Here is a 24995-nt window from a genome sequence, read left to right as displayed (position 1 = left end):
GTCAAGCATGGCTTTTTTTGTTGACCACATGCATGTCTTGTAAATGAATCATCATAGCGTAAATATGTAGCCTTCTTAGTTTATGGTGACAACAGTGAGGTCTATATTTAGTAAAAAGAACGACATGTTTTGATGCACAAAGTGAGCTTTCAAGTGGGCATGCTGACCAAGGTTTGATATCTTTTGTCTCACATGGGATAACGACTGCACCGCAGTTCGACAAGTTTATACATATATTTAATAATGTGTTGGCAGCCACTATTTATTGTAATAACTGTGTAATGACTGAGGCATAATTGGATGCATAAAATGTTTAAATGTTTAAATTCTTCAGGGCTTGGTGCACCGGACAGGATATTGTCATTTAAAAAGTGGGGTTGCAGCCCTCAACTGATGTTTATGTTGTCATGTTGTGTATTGGCCACCAGTTGTGTGATTGCAGTACCAGTTTTAGCCACAAGTTTTGTGGTTGCAGTACCAGTTTTGGCCACAATCCTACATACTGTTCCTTTAAACCCAGTAAAATATTTTTTTAACATATACGCATTCTCTAATTTTACAATCACTTTCATACCTCCATCCATACCTTGCTATTTTTAGTCTTTTTATATAGCTTTTGGACTGCTTAATATTTGCATAATATTTTAACCTCTGATCTTTAAACACCCTTTAATTTCACAATCACCTTTATACCTCCATAAAAGTCAAACACACATCTCACTCAGAACCACGAGAAGGCACCGGGTCATTAGACATTGCAAAGATGAGAGAACTTCTAAATTAACATAAAAAACTAAATAATTATAGATAAGAATAAGTTCTTAGACATCCCAGGACAGGAAAACTAGATAGAAGATGAGAAACGTGTAAAGGATATGCCACTCATATCATTACAATATGCTAACTGTATAACACTGGATATAACGTATAGTTTACTAAAGTAATGTATGTTATATCAGCAACAAATCAATTACAATCTCACTAGTGATTGTATTATAGCTGCTGACCTAAGATCTAGGGGTGGCACGGTTCATGAAAAAAATCAGAACCGTTCGGTTCGCTTGTCTCGGTTCGGAGCGCGTGTGCGTCGCACGGTTCGATGGTTCATGGCATGCGCAATGTATGCAGCCTCGTGCCCTGTATGTGACCTCAGATAGCGTGTTTCCCTTTCGCGAATCGCCCGAAAGAAGAGGTGACTGGTGTGGAGAGTGAGTGCCGCAGGTCATGTTACGTGTAGAAATGGCAAGTGAGAAGGAAGTCTGCCCGGAGTTGGAGGATGCGCCAGCGTCGTATAAGTTTGGTGTGTGGAAACATTTTTTATTTCATGTTACCTATGATGACAGCGGAAATAAAACAATATAGAACTGCATTCTATGGGTTGAATGTGTTCGAACAGCCACACGCGACAGCCTTCTCTCCGCCCATTTATCTAATCTGAGGTACTGAACACAATTGTTTTACGTCTTTTCTGACTTCTTTTGCTAGCGTGTGAAAGTTGCGCGATCTTATTTCATAAATCGTCTCTCAAAGTAATCAGGACAGAAGTGGTCAAAAGTGACAGATTTTCTCAGTGATAAATCTTAGAGCTACACTGAAGTTGGCAATTTGATAAATGCTAGTTATCTTTGTGTGCTAAAAAGGCACATAAGTTCATGTAGATGGCAATACACATTCTCTTTTTTTGCCAAATAAATGAAAAGCATGTTGAAATCATCAATGTCTTCCCTCTTGCTGTATCAAAATCTCGCCTGGCTTTCCTCAGAGATGGTCCCAATAATGTGCTTAAAGTCAAATTCAGTTTGTACATGATTACATGATATAACTTTTTAATACTGTATCCTAAAATATGGATAATTAATACATTAATAAGATAATACATTTCTGGAGTGTTAAAAAATTTAAAGAAAAAATAACAAGAAGAATCGTACTGAACCGAGAACCGTGACCATAAAACCGTGATACGAACCGAACCAAAGGTTTTGTGAACCGTGCCACCCCTAGTTTTGAGTTCTTAATTTTTTTGCATAGGTCAAATCGGTGCATCCTTAGTAGTGTAGCTAAATCTTACCTTAAATTAAAGTACTTTGTCCTTTGTTTCAAGTGGAAGTTGCTATATGGGCTCATTGTGATGTGATAGCACATATTGATGTTGACACACATCTATTCATTTTTTTCTAATTTTTACATTCACTGATTTTAATAGATGAAGTGTAATGATCTAAAAATGTGCAGTTGTGCCAAAATATAATGAGCTGCATCGGTAAGGTTTAGAGATAGCAGCGATAACTGGTAAACAGTGTTCAGCATATATCAAAACCACATCCTACTGCAATCTACTACTCATTCTGCAATATAGGCATTATTCAACAGAAGTTTCTGAATGAACAGAACCGGAGAAAATAGAAAAGCAATGTGACCAGTCACTGGAGCAGAATCCTGAATAAATGATTCTCTTATTCGGAGCCTGCAGGGTTGTGCAGGGTTCATAAGGGGCTAGTCTGCCTCTCTGAAGCCCTAATTCAATCAGAACACCACTTAACAAACACAGCTCCTTTTAAAACCAAAGTGTTTCTCTCTTGCAAGTTAAAACTGAGCGTGCCAGTTTTTACTTGAGGAGCTAAAGTTAATGACTGCTGGCTTTATGTTCGTTTTGGTGGGAAGTTGTTGCTATAAATGATCGCTTGGGCAGAGTTTTCAAAGTGTAACCAATTAGCAAGCCCAAACAGAATCGGCAGAATTGAATTTTTCTGGAGGTTTCTTCAGAATGAATTTAGATATGGTTTAAAAAGTTAAGCATTGCTCAAAGCACTACACTTTTGGATTGCTAAAAATAAACATATAGCACAACTAAATGACTCTTATGAGTTTTCAAAAAGTTTTCACTTTGAATCTTTTATTTTTTTGAAAAAAAGTCTTGTGTACTTTAATACCAACTTGTTAGGACTAATTGGGGAAGGGAGGGGTTGTGTGAAGTACTTTGTAAATGATGGGCATTCTGAATAAATCTGCTTTCTGTGGCCGTAGATTTTGTATTGGCCTGCTTGGAAGTTGCAAGTGTAGGGTACAGGAATGGTTTATCCATTGATTAATAATCTCAGCTGATAACCAAAATATTTTTGGGTACACTTACACAATAACTATCACCATTGTACTAGGTGAACATAAGGGGGCGTGAACACCAAAGCTTTTACGTTGCTGTTTTTTTTTTGCGCTGAAAGCTGGCGTTCGGCGTTTTTTTTTCTTCGTTTTTTTCTGCGTTGAGCGCCAAGAGTTGATAAATATTCAACTTTGGGTGAAAAGCTCAGCTCGTCAATGTCAGTTCTCACACAGCTGTCCAATCACAGTGGAGGAGGGGCGGGACAAATATCACAACAACCAACCGGCACATCGTACAACGACTGATAAACACAGCAGAAGTATCACAGAAACCAAAGCGCTCAGCTGAAGAAAGCTGGCAGTCAAGCAGAACAAAAGCTGGCAGTTGGCGCCCACCGGGCGTTTTCAGACGCGTTTAAAAGCTTTTGGTGTGTATACCCCTTAATACTGCAATAAATGCAGTCTCTTTGAAAAAGCCAAATGCTAATGGCGAGTTTAAACTACACCCTATCAACTAGTGCTGTGATGTATCGCAGTTGATCTGTGATCTGTACGAATCACGACCCACGGTTCGGCTTGCATGCGATTCGCGGATTAATACGCAAATTTAAATAGGGAAAGTTTATCATTTGCACGTGTTTCAAAGGAATGCAAATGTTAACATTCAAGTGATTTTAAACAATTTAACCACAAAAATGCGCTACAGTGAGCAGCTCTCTGTGCGCACATACACACATGCTGATGAATGTGTCTGGTCCAGCTCCAGTCAGACGTGATGATCCCTATGCCCTTCAAAGATCAGAACTCTTGATGTGTAAGTTAAACTTTAGAGAGAGTTGCGCTACTGTGTCTCATACTGTTGTTGATTAAAATACATTTGGTGAATAGAGCACTGAAAAACAACGTAACCTTTGTATGTGAAGTGACTGTTTATGCTGTGTCGTTTGGAATTTGCCCTCCATCTGTGTTTGTGCGCGGGTTTAAGGGCAATCAAAAGTCTTTCAAAGAGCAAGCGAACATAAAATCTTTCTGTTCTTGACAGGGCACATACAAACAAAATGAGCTCCACAGTATTCTTTTTCTAATAAAAACATTTGTTTATGTCTTACGTGTATGTATAGATTACAGCCAGAAACCAGTCTGTGCTTATTTGGTCTTAAAGAGACAGTAACCTCAATTAACCTACTTAAGTCTGTGTCATTAATGTTAATCAAACAACACAAGACAAGAGAAAATTACTTCTGTAGCTCTAAAAAATAATAATTATATTTAATTTATACAATGAAGACAGTGTTATAATTTATTTGATTTGATTTCTGTAACTAATGCTAATTTTAGACCTTACTTAATGTGATCTGAACCATGTTTAGCACGATACATTTGATGTAGGGTGTAGTAGTGACAAATTACAATAGACGTTGAGGCACAATAATTGATCGTTTTATCTAGTATGAGTCTCATAGTATATGACAACCAATGTCCTAACATAGAGACCAGCATGTTTAATTTTTTGGTCCTCCATGACAGGTTCTGTCCCATCGTTGTCGTTGACCAATAGAAGAATATAAGGCCTTTTGTACATGGCTTTAAACATGGCAAAATGAAAGCGAGCCGATAGTATTAATGCTGCTATTAAAACTTTAATATGCTATTATGATGCTCAAAGTTTTAAGTGATAAAATTATCGACTACAGGGGGACTATAAATAGTATAGTTAGTATGAGTGCATTATATTAGCATTAATGACAGACTATACGCGTCCTGCTGTATATACGTGCTGCTGTGATGCGGTTAAAACGGGAAGGAATGTGTTGTAAAATTGTCAAAAAGATGAATAAGAAATTAAAGCTGGTCAGAAACGACCAAGAGTGTATTCATAACAAAGCTTCTTTTATCCAGCATTGAAACATAATGCCAGTGTCATTGCTCGGCAAAACCAGGCCCCAACTTGAACATCGTGCCTGTCAAAGTTCAGAGAAACACTTTATTCACGTCATATATATATACTTGCTTTATTTGTAATTTATTTATTTATCTTTTTGATATACAAATCGTAGAGTTTAAAGCTCTTAAGTTCAAATAGTTAAATAGGCTTTAATCACTTCATAGGTCAAACCCCAGAATTCATGCAAATGTGCACGTAAACTGCTCGTATGAACAGCAGTTGTTTATGTTATTGCTGTTTCAGGGGTTTTCATTAGTTTTGGTCAGATGGAAAAGACTAAAGTGTAAGTCATCAGTGTTGCTCTAAGAAAAAAAAAAAAAGATTTTAAGAAGGAAGCATGAGTCACTCATGTCATTCTACAGCCATTTTACACTTTTTTGTTCTCTATCTCTCTTTCTTAATCAGTTTCTTCACTCTTATTCGCACCTAATTTATGTGGATATGAATTTATTTTCACATTCAGTCTATTTAGTCTCTTTAATAAAATGACAAACTAATTGTTATGATCCATGTAACCACTACAGCAGTGCTTCGCAATCCTGATCCTCGAGGACCCCCTCACAAATAGTTTTTGAAGTCTCCTAATTTAAAACAACTAATTTAACTCATCAGCTTGTTAGGGGGACATGTTCATTATTTTGGAAGAATGCTGATTAGTTCAATCAGGTGTTTTAAATAAGGAAACATCTAAAACTTTTTGGAAGGGGGTCCTTGAGGACCAAGATTGGGAAGCACTGCACTACAGTATATTATAAAAAGGAATGCTCACCCTCAATGTTTTCTTTTAAGAATCACAAACAAAGAAATTGTAAAAAGATATATTTTTGCAATTTTCCAAAATTAAAATGAATGGGAACTGCCGATTTAAAACATAAAAAGGTTGCAGAAAATCGTAATAGGTTATGAGAGAAGTAACTTTGTAAACAAATCATTCAGTTGGATCTTTTTATAATGAGTTATTCATGTTTACAAAAACTGGAAATTTAAATAAATAATCTGACAAAATGATATGGCCCATATGGGATATAGCAAATTAGTCCAAGTAATAGTCCAAAAATGTTTTATTTCAAGTTGAAAAAAGTCATGCAGGTTTGAAAGGATATGAAGTTGAGAGAATGTTCATTTTGAGGAACTGGTCCTTTAACTCTTAGCTACTGAAAACCAGTTCTGTCACAACATTTACAAGTGTCCAAATGACATTTCAAAACGCATACATCACTGAAATATCACGTTGTGTCCATAGAGAGGCTTGTTAACCGAGACCATTCCTTTCAAATTTACTAAACTTTTGAGCACTCATGTTTTTGCCCTCTGTCTCAGCTTTTGTAAGCACGTTCTTGCCAATCTCATCTTCTCTTCCTCGTCTTATGTTGACCGTTTCCTCTTTTTGGGTTGAGCTCTCTGTTCTACCTCTCCTTCAAAGAGTTAAAAGGGAAGTAAGAGATTTTGGCCACAGCAGACTCAGCAGTGTCTTCATTTCTCTATGTAGTCAAAAGCACTACTCTCTAGCTTTGATAGAGATTAGTTGACAGAATCTCTCGAACCCGGAGCCATGTAAGTATTAGCCTGCCTGATCTATAGGGCCTTTTTATGGTGATTAACGTAATTTAACAAGTTTGTTAGTAGTTGTAAGTGTAGTGGGGGGGGGGGGTTGATTTTAAAGTATTTGTTTTTTTTACGTTATGTTACTGTATCCATACTCATCTCACACATTACTTTTTGAAACATAATGCCGGTGTCTCACACTGAATTTTTAGGGAAATCTCAACATTGACATTTTATTATCATCCCAAAAATAAAACTTGCTTAACAAATGAAAACAATTCATAAAAGCATAATTAATTATTCACCTAACATCATTTAATGACCCATATATTAAAATAAAATCACAGTGCCAGGTTATTGATTCCCACGTACAGGTTACATATTATGAATGTTAATCTATATATAATTTGATAAAAATAAAGAAACGATTTGTTGTTTTGGTCATATTTGACAAGTTATTGCGGGTCACAAATAGATTGACCTTTAGATCCACAGCTGTTCACATCTGTGTGTATATGAGGGTGGCACAGGAACGTGGCAGCTGGTGAACCATCTGGATCTGATTTTGTCATGATTCAAGGCTGATTCTTGGCAGATCTCGAATAGAAAGCTATAAGACTTTAGAGAAGTGATTCACAGATATTGATGTGTGGAAAAGTAGATTTGAGCTGATGTGATTTGTGTTTTATATATATATATATATTTTTCTTCATGGTAATAGCCAGAGGTGTAAAGTACTTCAGTAAATCTACATAGTTAGTTGAGTATCTTAAAGGAAAACACCACCGCTTTTCAATATTTTACTATGTTCTAACCTCAACTTAATACATGCCTATCTTTTTTCAATGTGTGCACTTTATCTTTGTACAGCCATTGTGACTGTGTTAGCATTTAGCCTAGCCCCATTTATTCCTTAGAATCCAAACAGGGATGAATTTAGAAGCCACCAAACACCCATGTTTTCCCAATTTAAAGACTGTTACATGAGTAGTTACATAAGAAAGTATGGTGGCACAAAATAAAAAATAAATAAATATCTATATAAATATATATAAAATATTTATTTTATATATAAAATGCACCGATACTTCAAAAGCACCGCGATTCTCGGAAATAAAAATCGTTACGGTTCCTTACATTTATTAGTATCGATTAGGGTTGTGCCGATAGACGATAGTATCATGTATCGACGATCTCCAGACATATCGGCAATGGTAGGCTTTCATGGCGATAGTCATGACGATAGTTGGCGAATGGTTGTTATTATTATCATCATCATCATAGTTTTATATTAACATCCACATTGCATGCTTTTCCTCGCATGAGAGATGGTGGGCTTTACTTTACGCGGAGAGCTTGTAGAGAGAGGATTCATTACCTGCACTTATACCACGGGTCTGTTGAATGCTGCATTCTGATTGGCTGAGAAATGTTCTATGGGTGTTGATTATTTTTCTGTAAACCGCACACCTAACTTTTCAAATGTCTTAAAAATAGGCACCAGAGCAATGTTTGTGGTAACCGTGGTATAAGCGGAATAATTGACTCCGGTCCTCTGAATTATTTGAAAATAATGCACACCTGCGGTGTAACGGCACTCCGCTTCGCGTCGTGCCGCATTTCCACCTTGGTGTGCATTATTTTCTTATAATTCAATGGCCCGTCGTCAATTATTCCTTACTTAATGCGCGCATCTTGGACTCCTTCTAGCACTAAATCCATCGTGTCATGAGCAGCTGCGCTTCTCTCTGTCTCACGTGCACGCGCTCTCGCGTCTGTCCGAAGTCTAAACATAAACTAAAGTAGTAATCCTTATGTATTTGTTCCGTTTAATGCGTTTCATGCGAGCTTAGGCAAACTTTCCTTTTTTTAAAATATGACCCGCTGCATATTGGCGCTTCTCTCACACTCGCGTACGTGCAGAAAGCTGCGCTCTGTCCGAAGTCAGATCACTAGGTATTAATCCCGTTTATGATATGCATTTCAAGGAGTTGTAGCAACACCATCCCTCGTGTTTAAAATAGGATTCTGTTTAAAATGTGATCGCGTTCCGCTGGACCGATGTGTTTAAAAAGGCACATCTGAGAGCACCACTGCTTGACACGTGTAGCCTTCTGCAACAGCACCAAACAAATGCATTGAATTGTTTGTATGTGCGCGCGCGCGCAGACGCATGTTTTTTACAGTTATTAAGTAATCATGGTTAGGATTTTAATGACCCGCTCGCATTAATGGCATTAGTTTTAAGAAGGTTGCGGTCATGACGGTGTTGCTCTTGTTCTTTTTTTGTCCACCAATCAAGTGACTTGTTATAATGAGTAAAAAATTAAGAAATAAAAGAATTAGTAAACTACTGCCTCGCCCCCCGATACTATCGTGTATCGCCGATCTCAGAGGCTGACGATAGGATGATCTCAAAATGGGGCATATCGCCCAACATTAGTTGATACTTCTAAGAATGACCGCATTCCAGATTTGTAAGAGACGCATTTCAAGTTGGTGTGCAACGCACGCTTCCAGTGCCTCATGTGGACGTCTGTGTTTTTTCTTCTCACGCAAGTGATACTGTGGCTGCGGTAGGGCTTTGACGGTTGTCATAACAATGCTTATGACTTGCAAATTAACTAGGCTTGATGACATTTGCGACCTCCGAAGGCTGCAGCCTTCGGATTGATAAATGGCCGTTCTCTATTGGTCACTCAAAGTTGCGAAAAAGTAACAATCTGCGCTGCCAGTAAAGCATCAGAACAAGTTTTCAGCGCGGCTGAAAACATTATAACCCCAAAAAGGTTCCTCACTTGTTGTTTCACGGATGGAAGTGCTACAATAACATGCAAATTTCCCGTTTAAAAATAAAGCACAGCAATGAGATTTGAGATTGTTTCTCGCTTTTCAGGAAAAGTACCGAAAAAGTATCGGAACCGCAATGCTTGTCCTGGTATCGGGACTGAAACAAAAATGTTATCGTGACAACACTAATATAAAATAACCAAGTGATTTTGTGAGTAATGATGACTTTATTTGACTTCAACCGCGTAAAAAATAACTATGCAAGTAACAATGGCAATAGAGAGGCAAAAGCTACAGATTGGAGCTTTAACTATGATTTAAAAGAATTTACATTCTAAAACCATACAGCATGTTCATTTTATTAGACATTAACTTGACATTTGTGAGCAAATTAGCCTATCACTTAACTAATTGTAAACATAAAATGCATGCCTGATTTGCATAAAATGACTAACATTGTCTCCTTCTTTTTTTTCTCTCCCCTTTTTGTTTGTGCATCTTCTTGCTTCCTGTGTCTGCGTTTGTCTCTGTGTTTTCTTGTACACCCCTGCCTCTGTGTATGTATAAAGGAGAGGTCCGCGGCCTGCGGGGGGATGACATGCATGTGTCCAGGCATTTAACATCATTGAGGATTTTAAGACTAGTAGGCTGCCCTCCGCCAAGCCATGATGGACATTCTGGTAACTGTCCTTTATATCTCATTGGTGTTTGTGGTTCTTGATTTGTGTGCAGTGGTTTTCAAACTGCGTGCAAGAGCAGCGTGTAGATTTACAATAGTAAACAATTTTTAAGCATTAATTTTAATTAGTGCTGGGCATAGATTAATCTATATTATTCTCATACAAAATAAAAGTAATTTTTTGCATAATACAGGAGTTTGTGCTGTGTGTAATTATTATGCATATATAAATACACATACATTCAAGTATGTATTTAAGAAACATTTACATATGTAAATATATTTATTTATGTTTTTATATATTATATATAAATAAATAAATGATATATAAATAAAACATTTCTTAAATGCACATATATGGTTGTGTGTTTGTGTTTAAATATACATAATATTTACACACCGCACAAACACATATATTATGCAAAAAATAACTTTTATTTTGTATAAAATTAATCTAGATTAATCTATGCCCAGCACTAATTTAAATTGATGCTTAAAAAATATGTTTAATCTGATCTATTCACATTTTTTGTTTTGTATGCATATTTGCAGTGTAGGAAAGTTGCTGACCATTCGCATGATAAATACGGATGCGCTGCAGTGATGCACAAGTAATAAATCAGCTTGTCAATAAATAGGAGTGATTGAGAAATTAGCAAGATTTATTCTTTATCAAAGGGACATCTATTTTCTTAAGACTTTAAGCGTGGTCACTTTCTGATTGACAGTCTTGCTGTTTTTGCTGGCTCCTTCTACAGTCTTAGCGTCCCACTTTGACTTTATGACAGAAATATTGATATGTCAAAATACTGTTGCGAAATAGTGTTGCGAAAAATTCTTAACCTTACATTATGCTGAAAGAGATGCCAGTTTGCTTAGTGCTGATAACATTACAGTAAATGTTGCTGGGTGGTACATAGATCCTCTGATATGATTAACATTAGGGATAGTCATGATGTGGCTTTTTCAGTCATTTCAAGAGATCACTTGATAGATATTGATAGATACTTTTAAACATACGCACATGCACATACTGGTTTCAATGTGTTATGTTATCTGTAGGACGTAATGACTTTTATACTGTAAAAGCTGCATATTTTTACCCCTAAACCTAAGTCCTAAACCTAACCTTCACAAAAAAACTTTTTCCTTTTTACATTTTCAAACAAACATAATTTAGTTTGTTTTATAAGCTGTTTTCCTCATGGAAACCAAACATGTTCCCACAAGGTCAAAAATTATTTACACAAAAATTAGTACATGTCACACATAAACGCAGCGGTAGCAAAGAAACATGATATAAACATGATACATATTTATCTTCAGATTACTTTTATAAAGACCAAACTCCACCCAGTTGAGTTGAAATCAAAGATGCTGTCCATGTAGATGGTTTCAGCAGCAATAACATAAACAATGACTAAACGCAACTTCCGGTAGACTTCTACGTAGAATGAATAACACATTTTTACAGTAGTTTATTTCTGGTAACAAACAAAATAAATGACATGTAAATAAAAGTAAATTACCTTTGTTCAAATATCATATCTAAAGTGTATCAACTATTACACTGAGCTAACGTTACTAACGTGTAAAATGAATGTATACAATGTTAGCTACAGGTCCTTAAATTATTGCCTGTGATTCCGCACCCCTGTAAACTCGTTGTACCAAGATGAATCTAGAAATCTACTAAATCACATTTTAAACCATACATTTTCTACAGAGCGGAGGTTAAATGCTCATTACCATACTGGGGTTTGGAAATCAGATTGCAAAATGCAGCAGCAAGGAGCCCACGACCACACTCAGATGGTGATAACGTCTGCGACTGCATTGTTGTGACTGCGCTGTTGCGTCTGCAGTGCCTTCCTTTTGAATAGAGTAACATGTAACACAATCAACAGATTAATTGATGTTTCTTTGATTTGGAAGTTGCATGCAAAACCATTTGGCTAAAAAAGTCATCTCCCCTAGTCTTTAACAAAACAAAACATTTTATTTTCGACAAGGTATTTGTTTCAGGTATTTGTTTAGCCACTTGCCAGATCAATAAATAAATATTGACTGGAAGTTACCTTTGGTTCATGCGCATAACTGCGGCAACGACCGTGCATCCAATGAAACGTCTATAGCTAAATATTTTATAAATAAAAGAGCTGTGTCCAAAACCGCTCCCAATCCATTATATAGTGCACTGTATCAAGTGTTGGCCATTTTGTAGTAGTGTCCGAAATCTGAGTAAACAACTTCATTCCTTATGCTGCGTTTACACCAACCGCGTTTCAGGCGTCAAAATCGCGTCTACTGCGCCTAGTTTGCCGCTTGAACAGTTTGAATGCATGCGCGCATGTATAGCTAAGTAGACGGGCGGAAAAAGCAAGCATTTGATGCGCGTCATAGGCAAAATCCGCTTCTTGTGGGAGGGGCAAGTGCTATGCGGTTGTCTGTTTGCAGGATGGCTGATGTTGATTGTGCATTTATGGAGAGAGTTAATGTTTGTATTTGGTAACCTTACTATAGGGGGAAAATAAACAGCGCGGGTCGATAAACGTCACGTGACTCAAAAGTGAAGTGTGTATTACAACTTACCAGGTTGCCCAATGTCCTCACTGACACTCTTCCATGCGAGGTCCTTTTTATTCCTGTCTCCTCTATAGAAATAAGAACTTGTGTCGTATAGCTCCGGGCGACTGCTCACGGACAATATCAAGCATTCATTCAGGTTGAATGAGTGACTCCGGGTGAGGCTGCCGCCACAGCAGCAAGCAGGCTACTGATTGGTTAAGACGGTGCGAAATTCCGCCAATTTGCGTCAAACGCAAAATGCACAAAAAGCACCATTCGCGTGTAGCGCGCGTACCGTGCCAGGTGCGAACTAGACGCGCGAATGAGGCGGAATCGCGTCTTCTGTGCTGCGCCAAATGCCTCATCTGCGCCGCGAGAGCTTCACATTGACTTAACATTGAAATCACTCGCGTTTCATGCCTCTACCGCGGCTGGTGTAAACGCAGCATTACATTCGTTCACTACTTTTACCCACAATGCACTCTGATTTTGACAGTACATTTGATGTACACTCGCTCACACTATTTCCCATGATACAATGGGAGACAAACTGGAGTCAGCTAAAGGATACTGATAGTAAACATCAAAAATGTACGTTTATACACTTTTGTTAGTTCTTGTTGTCAGTTATTTTCTACTTAAAATAAACAAATTAAAAATAATTGTGATATCTTTTATTTAAAATATAAAACACAAATTTATTAAACAATAAATAAACAACAGTAAATAAATATGACAAGCAGTTGTTTTGTTCTCTTTATTACAACTAATACAATAAACATGACAAATGTGACAAACAGTAAGAAAGTAGACTTTACCGTTTCACAGTAAAATCAATAAAGCCACACATGTGTAAGAGTTTATGACGAATCTCTGCAACAACTCTCTGACGCATGGTATTAAAGTCAGTGTCCGAAATCGCTCACTTATTTTCATTTGCTTCTTCCCCATATAGTGCACTCAATTGTCATTCCCTATATAGGGAATAGGGAGCGGTTTTAAGACACAGCATAAAAGTCATAATCATTAAGTCATTATTCTGTCCTTGTATACATTTTTTTACTAGTAACTTAGTCAGCGAGTCTTTTTATGAAGTTTTACCATATTTGTTATATTTTAAAAGTTTGGTTTAGAAGGTTAACCTGGATAGTGGGTGGTAAAGTTTTTGCACTGAAATGTATCTGTTTAGGGAATTTTCCCTTGGTGAACGAGAACAACTGTGAAAGAAAGAAAGAAAGAAAGAAAGAAAGCGAGAGAGGACAGTGGAGGGAAGGAGTCATAAGTCACATGATTCATGACTAGTCGGCCATGACATCTGGATAAAGTTAGAGGAAAGTACGATTTAGATCTATAAACAGACAAGCAGACGTCCATTCTGTGTGTAAAGTTTTACCCTCGTCTTTAATAGTAAATAACTTAACACATCTCCAGCAATTGATATAGTTGCATATCTTTAATAGATTACAACTGCCTATCAGTTTAATTTATATACAAACCCAAACATCACTGCATGCAGCTCCTTCGCCTGCGTCTCTGAGTCTAGTTTCTTGCCCTCAGGAGGTCCCAGAGTTTCTCACGCTTGATGCCAGGTTTAGGGGTGTTCTCACGGGCTTGTTGATATCACTGCTGCTTTCAGAAGGTTTGAGAAGGTTCAGGAATAATAAAGTTAATGATATGATTGAAATAATATCAGAGAACAGATAACCGTGGGATGGCATGAGAAGAAGTCATCTACTGACAGGGAATTAGAGGATGTACTAATTTCTGGGAGAATTTGAAAAACGACAAAGGTTGTTGATTTCTAATGTTTTGTCACTTTTTTATTTTGTGTATGACTTGTGGTTTGTTTATAAATGAACACAACTACAAAATATACTCTTAGACATTTAGTTATAGAAACATGTAGTGGTTTTCACTGAACATGACTGGATTGGATTTGTTGGATGTTTAACAGGGCATAAGACAGAGCAATTGAATATTTTACATAATATATTTATTTTATCTACTGTAATAATATTTTCACTCTTAAAAAATTAAACCACACTTTTACCATTTGTGGTACATCATTACAAATTACATACGATAACTTTAAATTATAAAATGTATTATGCACTGCTCGAATATAGTCCCCTGCCATTGAAAGTTACTAAGGGGACTATTTTCGGGCAGTGGGTAATATCATTGCGCCTCCTGCAGCCATGTTACAGCAGCAAAGTCCTTGATTATTACGCCAGAATGAGAGTCTTGCCAAATCTGACTAGAAAATCACAACTTTTGACTTTCTGTCTGTCTTAGTACACAATGTAACTACAGAAGAGTCAAGTCAACTACGAAACTCTTTGGTTATTTTTTAGCGCGATGCTAATGGTCTAATTAGATTAAATGGATTATGCTAAGCTATCCTAAAAGTGCTACCGCCAGCCCCGGAGATCAGCTGAATGGATTTCAAATTGGTAAAAAGCAAATGTTTAACTCTAGGGGAGCTGGAAAATTAGCATATTTTCAAAAAAAGTGGAGTGTCCCTTTAATATAATGCCGTTCCAGCATCTATGTCTATATTCATGGCAAGAACTGGTTAATCTTCACACAAGTTAATCCATACAAGTTGATTAATACACACATGGTGGGGGCAATTTGGCATTTCCAATTCACCTAACCTGCATGTTTTTGGCCTGTGGAAGGAAACCGGAGGACCCGGAAAAAGGCCTCCTGACCCAGTAGGGGCTAAAATTAGTAAATTATCTTAAATTACTATTAACTAAATTTCCTTTTAAAACTTAATGTTCTACTTTGTAAGAAACATATTTTTAGTCTGTTGGTTTAATGGCATAACAACCTAATGGGCATACGGTACGCAGCAAGCACCGAAATCGTCGCACGGCTATAGCTTTTCTAGTGTAGTAGAAGCGTTTTGTGCAGTATTTAGTGCAAATATGTTTATCTTTAATGCTGCCTGCTGTGAAGAGACGTCTCCGTGGAAAGGGCAGAATTTTGGGTGCACGAGCAAGGCATGCGGACAGACTCCGTTTCACCTCGGCAACCGCTCCCGTTTTGACGCTTTCCGCCTCTCCTATTCAGAATTAACCAGACAGTCACGGCTGCCGCGTACCGTGCAAAATGCCCATAATAGTCAAAGATCCAGGCTTGTAGCTAGAAGGTCTGTACGTTCAAATCTTGCATGGGTCCATTCATGATCTGCTGGGTGTGTTGTTGGTGTTGCAGAGATGTTGAAATGCTTCGAAGGGTCCACCTTCTTTGCAGATGTCATCCTAAAATCCCTTAATGTGAAGTTCAGCTGTTTTCAGTTGTTTGAGATGTAACCTGAAAGCCATGAGTTGAGTAAGCGTGTTGGTGTTGTTGATCTGTGTGTTATTGTTAAGGGCTGGTGTGTGTGTGTTCACAGTGATTTAAGGCTGAAGTGTGGTCAGTTTCTAGTGGCTCGCTGCTCCGCTGCGGTCGCTCTTCAGCAAAACCACTTCCTCCTCTCATCATCTCACTGAGGCTCCCTGTGTTCTCCCCGTATTTCACACTCTTACTTTTTACACAATGCCTCGAAGTCTCCTTTGCTCAATCTTAAGGCACTGTTTTTGCACCTTATATAAACTTATACGTTTATTGCTGGGATCATAGCTGAACCATGCAGTTAGGTAACTTCTTTAAGACCAAAGTCACTCTGGACCCAATATACTGTTACACATGTGTTTGCTTTTTCAACTGTTTACTTTCTCTTAAGACCTAAATCGCTGTGTTTATGAGGATACTTTTTGACGCATATGTGTATTTAAGGCCAGTAAAGCGGCAAAAAAATGCTCACGAGCTTAATGAGCAGCGGAAGAGCGGCTTGCACGCTCCTCTCACACAGAAATAGTGCACGCTTTTAGCACTGCTGTTTGTGTTTTAATGGCTTAAATCACTTGTTTTAAATACGCAGTGCTTAAATAACTTATGTGTAGAAACTTTTTTTGGAGAGCGTGGGCTCCTAACCTTGATAGTCCAAAATCTGTACCGGTTTATCATACCATCTGGTTTATTGCCCACTTCTATTTGTCTGTATGGTTCCATAAAGAACCATTAACATGCGAGGAACATTTCTATTTCAAATGACCTTTACACCAATTCTGTTAAGGTACATTCACACGGAGCGAAAGCGTTAACGCTTGACGGAAGGCTTGTCTGAAGCGTGGCCAACAGCTAATCATAGTGGACGCAATACATGCTCCGGTCTTCCATAAACGTAATTGGCTGGCTCAGTCTAGGTTATTTGCATAAGGCGATCTGTTTGGCTGATGCACGCGTTGCCGCTTAAAAAGTTGAGAAATGTTCAACTTCTGCCGCGTGCAACGGCAGTGACGCAGCACCGACGGATCCACAATTCAGTTCGGCAATGCATGACGTCACCCATTAAAAGTGAATGGGAAGCGTCAACGCATATGCCCCAACTTGACCAATCACAATTCCACAATTCAGTTCGGCAACGCCTGATGTCACCAATTAAAAGTAAATAAGAAAAGTTAACGCTTTCGCCCCGTGTGAATGTATCGTAAAAACAAATGAGATTATGACAGACTAACCAAAGCTGACAAAGCTTGCGTTACTTTTAGTAACAATTATGACACGGCGCTCTGGAATGCTTGATTCTGATTGGTAAGTTGAGACATTAGCAGGTTCGTTCTTTTTAAAAAATAATAATATTTTATATACTGTAATTATATTTTCACTCTTAAAAAATTAAACCACCCTTTTACCATTTGTGGTACATCATTACAAATTACATACGATAACTTTAAATTATAAAATGTATTATGCACTGCTCGAAAATAGTCCCCTTCCATTGAAAGTTACTAAGGGGACTTTTTTCGGGCGGTGGGTAATATAATTGCGCCTCCTGCAGCCATGTTACAGCAGCAAAGTCCTTGATTATTACGCATAAACGTAATTGGCTGGCTCAGTTTAGGTTATTTGCATAAGGCGATCTGTTTGGCTGATGCATGCGTTGCCGCTTAAAAAGTTGAGAAATGTTCAACTTCTGCCGTGTGCAACGGCAGTGATCCGGCACCGATGGATCCACAATTCAGTTCGGCAATGCATGACGTCACCCATTAAAAGTGAATGGGAAGCGTCAACGCATATGCCCCAACTTGACCAATCACAATTCCACAATTCAGTTCGGCAACGCCTGATGTCACCAATTAAAAGTAAATAAGAAAAGTTAACGCTTTTGCCCCGTGTGAATGTTTGGTAAAAACAAATGAGATTATGACAGACTAACCAAAGCTGACAAAGCTTGCGTTACTTTTAGTAACAATTATGACACGGCGCTCTGGAATGCTTGATTCTGATCAGTTGAGACATTTGCAGGTTCGTTCTTTTCAAATAATAACCGCTCCAAAGTCATAACGCATAGCCGGTGCTACTTGTATGTTTTAAATCCCTATTACTGTTTGGCGCCATCTTGTGACAAACACTGGACAACCACAATTTAGAATGGAAAATTTTGACATTCATTTTAACATGTACAGAAAAAACAAAACATTTAAACAGCGGATACAAGAAAGAACAACGATCCGCTTCGCGTCGGGTCCTGATCACACTGTCGGGGCTTATTTCCCAATAACTACCGGCTGCCTCTACATCCCTTGCTTAATGTAATGTGAGCTGTCCTATTCAGCACACTTTTGTGCGAGCAACTGTAGATGATATATTAAAACATTGATACAAACCTTGTTTATACAAATAAATCTAACAATTTGTCCTTGCTGAAAACCCCTCCTTTTACATGGGATTTAAAACTGCCGCGTCAAGTTGAAAGTGAAAGTGACCTTTAACCCAGCGAACTGGGTAACCCAACACTGAAAAAAAAAAAAATAAAATGACCCAACCAACTTAACCCAGGCATTGGGTTGAAAGAAAATCAACATATATTTTTATGTTACTTTAACTTAAAATATAAAGTTAAACAATTTCTAAGTTATTTCAACTAATCACAAAAGTCAAACTTTAAAAAGTAGGTTAAATTGACTTGCATAATTAAGTTGTTTAAACTTCATGCTGCATTTTTACATTGTATTTTAGGATACACATTAACAATTATAAGATATCAAATTAACAAATAATATGTAGTCTGTAAAATACGCATTGACCCTGACAAGTTTTCAGACACTTTTTAAAAAAAATAAAATGTGCTAATTTATATGAATTTTCGATACAAACAAATGATATTAATCTAATTAAAACTAATCTCAAGTTTTGATGAATCTATGAAGTCAGTTCCCCTTTTAGTTTACACACAGGTTGAGTTCATCCCATTAACCAACAACATGTTGCACAAATGTTTAATAATGTCTTCATTTAACAATCGCAACAATCTGTGTAATGTTTTATAATTTAAACCCTAACAAACTTAACAAACTCCCATGTAGGGTTTTCTGTCTCCAGCTTATTTGGTCAAGCAGATACTACAACTCTGTCTGGTGCTGAGAGTGCAAAGGTACTGGATCTCTAAACATGGCCATGTTTAAGACCCTGAAGCCCAAAATACAGTTTATGGCAAGAATAACATCAGTCCACCAATGATCTATTATTTATGGGGTTAAATGAGCACACAAGTGGCCTGACACAGAGATGCCCCCTGTTTCCTAAACCCCACTGATATTTTCCAACAGGAAGTCGAAAACGATCTTGTTGAAAATGGCTGGGTCTGGGAACGATCCCTTTGCTTCCCACCTTTCAAAAAATTGCTTCTGAGAAAACCTGATAAAATCAATTTCCCAATTCATTCACCAGCTCAAATATTCAGACTTATTTAATAAGACCTATTAATTATTGTGTACAGTTTACATCTGGCCTCTTACACCCAGGGGTTGTGACCTTTTTATGATGCCTGCAAGCTTTGAGAAAAGCGACTGTTTTATTGACTCATAGAGGAAGCTGGCATGTCACGTTGGCTTAAGCACGGGCACAATGTGCTTCTGCTTTTTCTGATGGTACATGTTAACTCAGAAAATAGTCAAGGGTGTGTGTCACCACGGTTGACATGAGAAACACTGGTGTGACAAAACCTTCAGTTCATCTAAACTTCAACAAATAGGGAAAAATTTCTCAAGAGTCCTGGGGCCTCATTTATAAAAATCCTACATTGATCTTACGATCATTTATCAAAAATGCATACGTGTCATAAAAAGAACTTACATACAGAAAACGCACATACCCCTTTCTTTCAAATGTGAAATCTATAAATCGCAAATGATATTAAACTTGTGCGCAGCTGATGCATTTACACGACGCCTAATTAATGTCATTGACATACAAAAAAGTGCTTGTCAATGTTTAAACCCTTTTCGTGCACCAATGGCTTATATTTCAAAAACCTGCAGCAATCGGACAAGCAAAAGTGCGTACGTATGTTCAGACCCTGACGTGGCGCAAAGCACTTTTCTACGTTAAAGTCAGTTTTTATGGACTTCTATGACGTGGATTTTTGCGTACGCACACTTTACGATCATATCTGTGCATACGCGCGTTTTTTAGACGGTTTCAGCAGTAACAACATAAACAAGCAGCTTTCGTGGTCAACACGTAACTTCTGGTAAACTCCGCTAAGAATAAATAACAACAAAGTACTTTAACCCCGGATTTCGAGCGGCTGCAGATCGACTCCGCTGCGTTACGGCTCCGTCGTCTGCCAATACCCACCAGTTCCGTATTTGTTGCAGAGCGGCTGCGTGCTGAAGTTACGAGGACCCATGAGGCCTCGCAAATTCGCGTGATGATCGCGCAATATCTAGTTCTGTCTCCACCCATTATGACGTTAAATTATGACGTTTTGCTGGACCAGCCCAGATCACAACACAAGATCTTGCGAATTCAGGTATGATCACGCGATACTATTATCACAACACAAGATCTCGCGAATTCAAATATGACCCGCTGCATATTAGCGCCTCTCTCTCACTCTCGCGTACGTGCAGAAAGCTGCTCTCTGTCCGAAGTCAGATCACTAGGTATTAATCCTGTTTATGATATGCATTTCAAGGAGTTGTAGCAACACGTACCTCGTGTTTAATATATGATTGTGTTTAAAATATGATCGCGTTCCGCTGGACCGATGCGTTTAAAAAGGCACCTCATGAGAGCACCACTGCTTGACATGTGTAGTCTTCTGCAACAGCACTAAACCAATGCATTGAATTATTTGTATGTGCGCGCACGTGTGTGTGCGTGTGCAGATGCATGTTTTTACAGTTATTTAGTAATCATGGTTAGGGTTTTAACGCCGCTCGCATTAATGGCATCAGTTTTAAGAAGGTTGCGGTCATGAAGTTGTTGCTCTTGTTCTTTTTTTGTCCACCAATCAAGGGACTTGTTATAATGAGTAAAAAATTAACAAATAAAAAAATTAGTAAACTACTGCCCCGCCCCCCGATACTATAGTGTATCACCGATCTCACAGGCTGACGATAGGACGATCTGAAAATAGGGCATATCGCCCAACACTAGTGGAAATACACACATTGACTTGAATGGAAACCGATTGACTCCTCCGCTGTTCCGCAGCGGATCCGCAGCCGTTCCGCAGTCGGTGGAAATCCGGGGTCAATGTAGTTTATTTATATAACAAGCTAAATAAACAACATGTAGATTACCTAGGAAACCCAAAATTTTTTTTGATGAGGTATTTGTTCAAGAGTTCAGTTTAGCAACTAGTCAGACAATTAAACAAACAGAAACCGGAAGTAAAATTCGGACCAGGCGCGTATCGCGTCATTGCACGTGCGTACGATGAAACCGTCTATAAATGAGGCCCCTGGTCTCACGTCAGTTTTGATTACTACATCAACACACTACATGATGTATCTCTATACCAGCCCACTTACAATTACATTAAAATCTACACTGTAAAACCTAACAGTTAACTTAACTCAAACCATTTAAGTAAACCGATTGCATTAGGCCATTTAAACACATAAATTTAAGAACTGTGAACTTGAGTCATGTGCAATTATGCACTTATATTTAAGTAGACGGGAACTTAAATATAAGTGCATAACTGCATATGACTCAATTTGTTTAAGTTCACAGTACTCAAATGTATGTGTTTTTAAACTAATGCAACCAGTTTACTTAAATGGTTTGAGTTGAGTTAACTTTTAGGTTTGACAGTCTATTTACTCTCAAACTGTAATCTTAACTCTTTTCCAACCAGCGTTTATTAAAAAAGTTGCCAGCGCAGCATTTTTTATGATTTTTACAAAGTTGCATGCTTTCCAGAAAATGTTATTCTTTAAATATATAAACATACAATATAAATTGAAAAAACAGACCCTTTGATTTCAAACAAAAAAAGGTTTCATCCTACGTTCATTTGTTCTCTTTTTATCACCTCTCAAATATGGGTAGGTTTCTTCAAAAATAACTAATTTTGAGCAAAAACCTGAAATAATAGCATTTTTATGAAAGACTTCTGATAGAGATCAGATTCAGAGCGATGATTAAAACATACAAGGAGTTTGAACTGTTTGCCCTAAGGGAATACTTACGATTTATATGTTGAGTAAGGGTGTTTTCACATATAGTTCAAAAGAACCAAACCCAGTTCACTGAAAGTGAACCAGAAAAGGAACTAGCCGAATGTGACCTCAGTCCTTTTGGTGTTCACAATAAAGTGGACTCAAAAGAGGACCCAGTTCTTTTTTAGTCCTCTTCAGAACTGAAGTGATCTCAGACCCTTTCTTGTTCACATCACAACTTTATAAGAACTCAGATCCCAGCTTTCTGTGCAGCAGTTGATTTTAATACAATGTCCAAACAACACGCAAAGCGTACTGGGACCTCATTGATTTCACATATCAAAAAGAAATCGAAAAAGAACCCAAAAGCGAACCGTACTCAGACCACCTCCTGATGTGGTCTGAGTTCGGTTCACTTTTGGGTCCCTTTAGGGGGGTCTGAGATCACTTGGTTTGTTCACACATACACCCTGAAGTGCTCTGAGAGCGTTTGGAGGGCCCAAACTAACTAGGTGTGAAAACACCCTAAGAGGACCTCCTAGTGGATAATAAAATACGGATTGCCGGAAAAACCTCGGCATTGGCAGGGAAGCATTTTCTCTTAATTGACGAGTTAACTCGCCAATAGGGGGGAAAGAGTTAAAGGAGTTTCTTGATTAAATGTGGACTATTACTTTTTAAAGAGGTTGGACTTTAGAAAAAACAGGTTTGGAACAATAACATTTTTAAGATGAAAATATCCTATAGACTTAAGTCCAATTTATAGTCGTGCGTAAGGTCTACGTCATAGCTATGCCGTAGATTATCCGTAGCCTGATGTGCACTTCGACAAATTTTTAACAGTGCGTCAGTTCTATGTGGACCACAAGCGCTGTCATTGGTCCACTAGACCAAAAAAATGCGTCATTGGTATTTCCACTTGCGACGGTGAGAATAAAGATGGGCCAAGTTGAGGAGTTTACAAAATTTGCTGTTTATTTACTTCCGTTACTGGTGGTTTTCTCAAAACAAACACAACAAGCTGCTGTTTCTTCTTTGTTGACGATCGCGCTGCTACTGTGGTTTCATGCGTGAATACTGCCTACCAGCGGTCTGCATGTGTGTTTGCACTTTTACGCGAATGACGACGCAGAAGTATATATGAAAACCGACGCGTATCCTACGCCGTAGGATATACACACAACTATAAAGAGCCCTTTATATTGAAGAAAGGACGCGGCCCATATTCTATATTCACTGTCAGAAAAAATGGTCAAAAATTTTCCCTAGGTGTCACTGGGGCAAGACTCTTTAAAAAGAACCTCATAGCATTTAGGTACAGGTATGTTTACATTTGGTACCAGTACCTTTGAGGTACTAATACAGTATTAACTCTTTAAATGCAAATGTGTACTTTTTAAAGAGTACTGCCCCAGTGATAGCTAGTGACCTTTTTTACCTTTTTTTCTGACCAAAATATCATAAAGACCTAGGGTGGGAAACAAGTAACCTAAGTAACTACCTCTTAATGGGTTAGCAACCCTAGTAACCAGCAAGTTCTCTTCTAAAACTCTTTTAAGTCTAGATATACTCATGCATACTTTGTAGTAAATTTACATATTTCATGAATAAAAATGAATGATTTGGTTTTGCATTACTAGTTTAACATGCATCAGTAATGGTGATCTTGAGGTTTCTACATCTTCTTCGGAAGTTACAGAGGCTTCCGGTACAACATATAGGTCATGTTACATTAACAAGTGGCTTATTCATATGGCTGTGTCGAGTAGAAATGTGGGCGTGCATGTTATCAGATGAAGAGGGCATGTGGGATTGTTAGCTGCAGCAGTAGTGGTGTTGTGGACACATTGTTTGTCAGAACCGATGGCTATCAGTGGTGTAATGATGTTTGGTTTGATCTGGTGAGAGGTAAGCACGCAGAAAGAGGAAGGGATGGTAGCTGACTCAATAGATTTCAAGCGCCCTGTGCCACTTACAACATCTGGAGAGTTTCAACACTTCCTCTCACTCTCCCCGATTTTCTCTTTCTCTCACTTTAGGTGTGTTTTTGTGTTACTCTGACTGTCTTTAGGGCCATACAGGATGTTGTGCGGTACATAAAGGGAAATTCTAAAAAAAAACAGGTCTGATGATGTTTACACACTTGCGTCGTTCCGAATCTTAATTTTTACCTTTTGAACACAAAAGTTGCATTTCTGAAAAATTCATGAAAGGATCTGCTAAATGAATAAATATAAATACAGATTTAATTAAATTATTTAAGTAAATTATCAATTTTACCATTTGCAGGACAGTAAAGTAAATGGTGACTTGGTCTTCGAGTAAAGTAAATAGAGACTTGGTCAAGTTTCAAAGATTACAAAACATCTCAATAAGGGGTCAGGGGGTTTATATCTCTTGCGTGGCACATCAAAAGTTTTCGAAAGCCACACAATAGCTTGTGCGAAAAATGATGACAAAAGTTCTATTTTTAAGTGAAATGTTCCTTTAAAGCTTAAATTACACAGAGAATGAGAGACAGAGAGATGTATTGATCAATTCATATTTCTCATGCTACTCAGGATGTCTCTTTCTTCACTGAGGTCTCCGTTTCCCGTGCGACTGTACCGAATGAGCCGGAATTAAACTTCCTTAAATGGACATCAAACTACAACATATTTGCCGCAGCTCATGCTATTAAATATATCTCTTGGCCAAGTAAACTATTTCTGTCTTTGCCGTTTTTGCGTGTTTGTTTGGGTAGATTTACAGTCTCATGGATTTGGTCATTGTGTTCAATAGCAGTGAGCCCTGCAAAAAATAATTTCCAGGTAAAATAAATGCACATCCATATGGATTTTGAGAGTTTCTCATTAGCAGTTTGCAG

At 37.9% G+C, this 24995-nt stretch overlaps 1 protein-coding gene across 4 annotated transcripts in view; it reads left to right on the top strand.

The window, feature by feature from the left end:
• rgs19 (regulator of G protein signaling 19) overlaps nt 1-24995 on the top strand; it is a 46983-nt gene that overhangs the window by 1344 nt on the left and 20644 nt on the right. The window contains exons 1-2 of one of the 4 annotated variants that reach the window (XM_055188555.2): nt 6448-6595; nt 9946-10056. The exons of 2 other annotated variants lie outside the window; for them this stretch is intronic. In XM_055188555.2, coding sequence (XP_055044530.1) covers nt 10042-10056 — 15 coding nt within the window. In that variant the 5' untranslated portion in view covers nt 6448-6595; nt 9946-10041. Of the gene's footprint in view, nt 1-6447; nt 6596-9945; nt 10057-24995 lie in introns of those variants that run through there. One more of the 4 variants, XM_055188556.2, reaches the window with a different exon arrangement.

Source organism: Misgurnus anguillicaudatus, chromosome 13 (genome assembly GCF_027580225.2).
Source record: "Misgurnus anguillicaudatus chromosome 13, ASM2758022v2, whole genome shotgun sequence".
Lineage (NCBI taxonomy): Eukaryota > Metazoa > Chordata > Actinopteri > Cypriniformes > Cobitidae > Misgurnus > Misgurnus anguillicaudatus.
The sequence above is the reverse complement of the archived record's forward strand: the minus strand, read 5'-3'. Positions and strand labels throughout refer to the sequence as shown.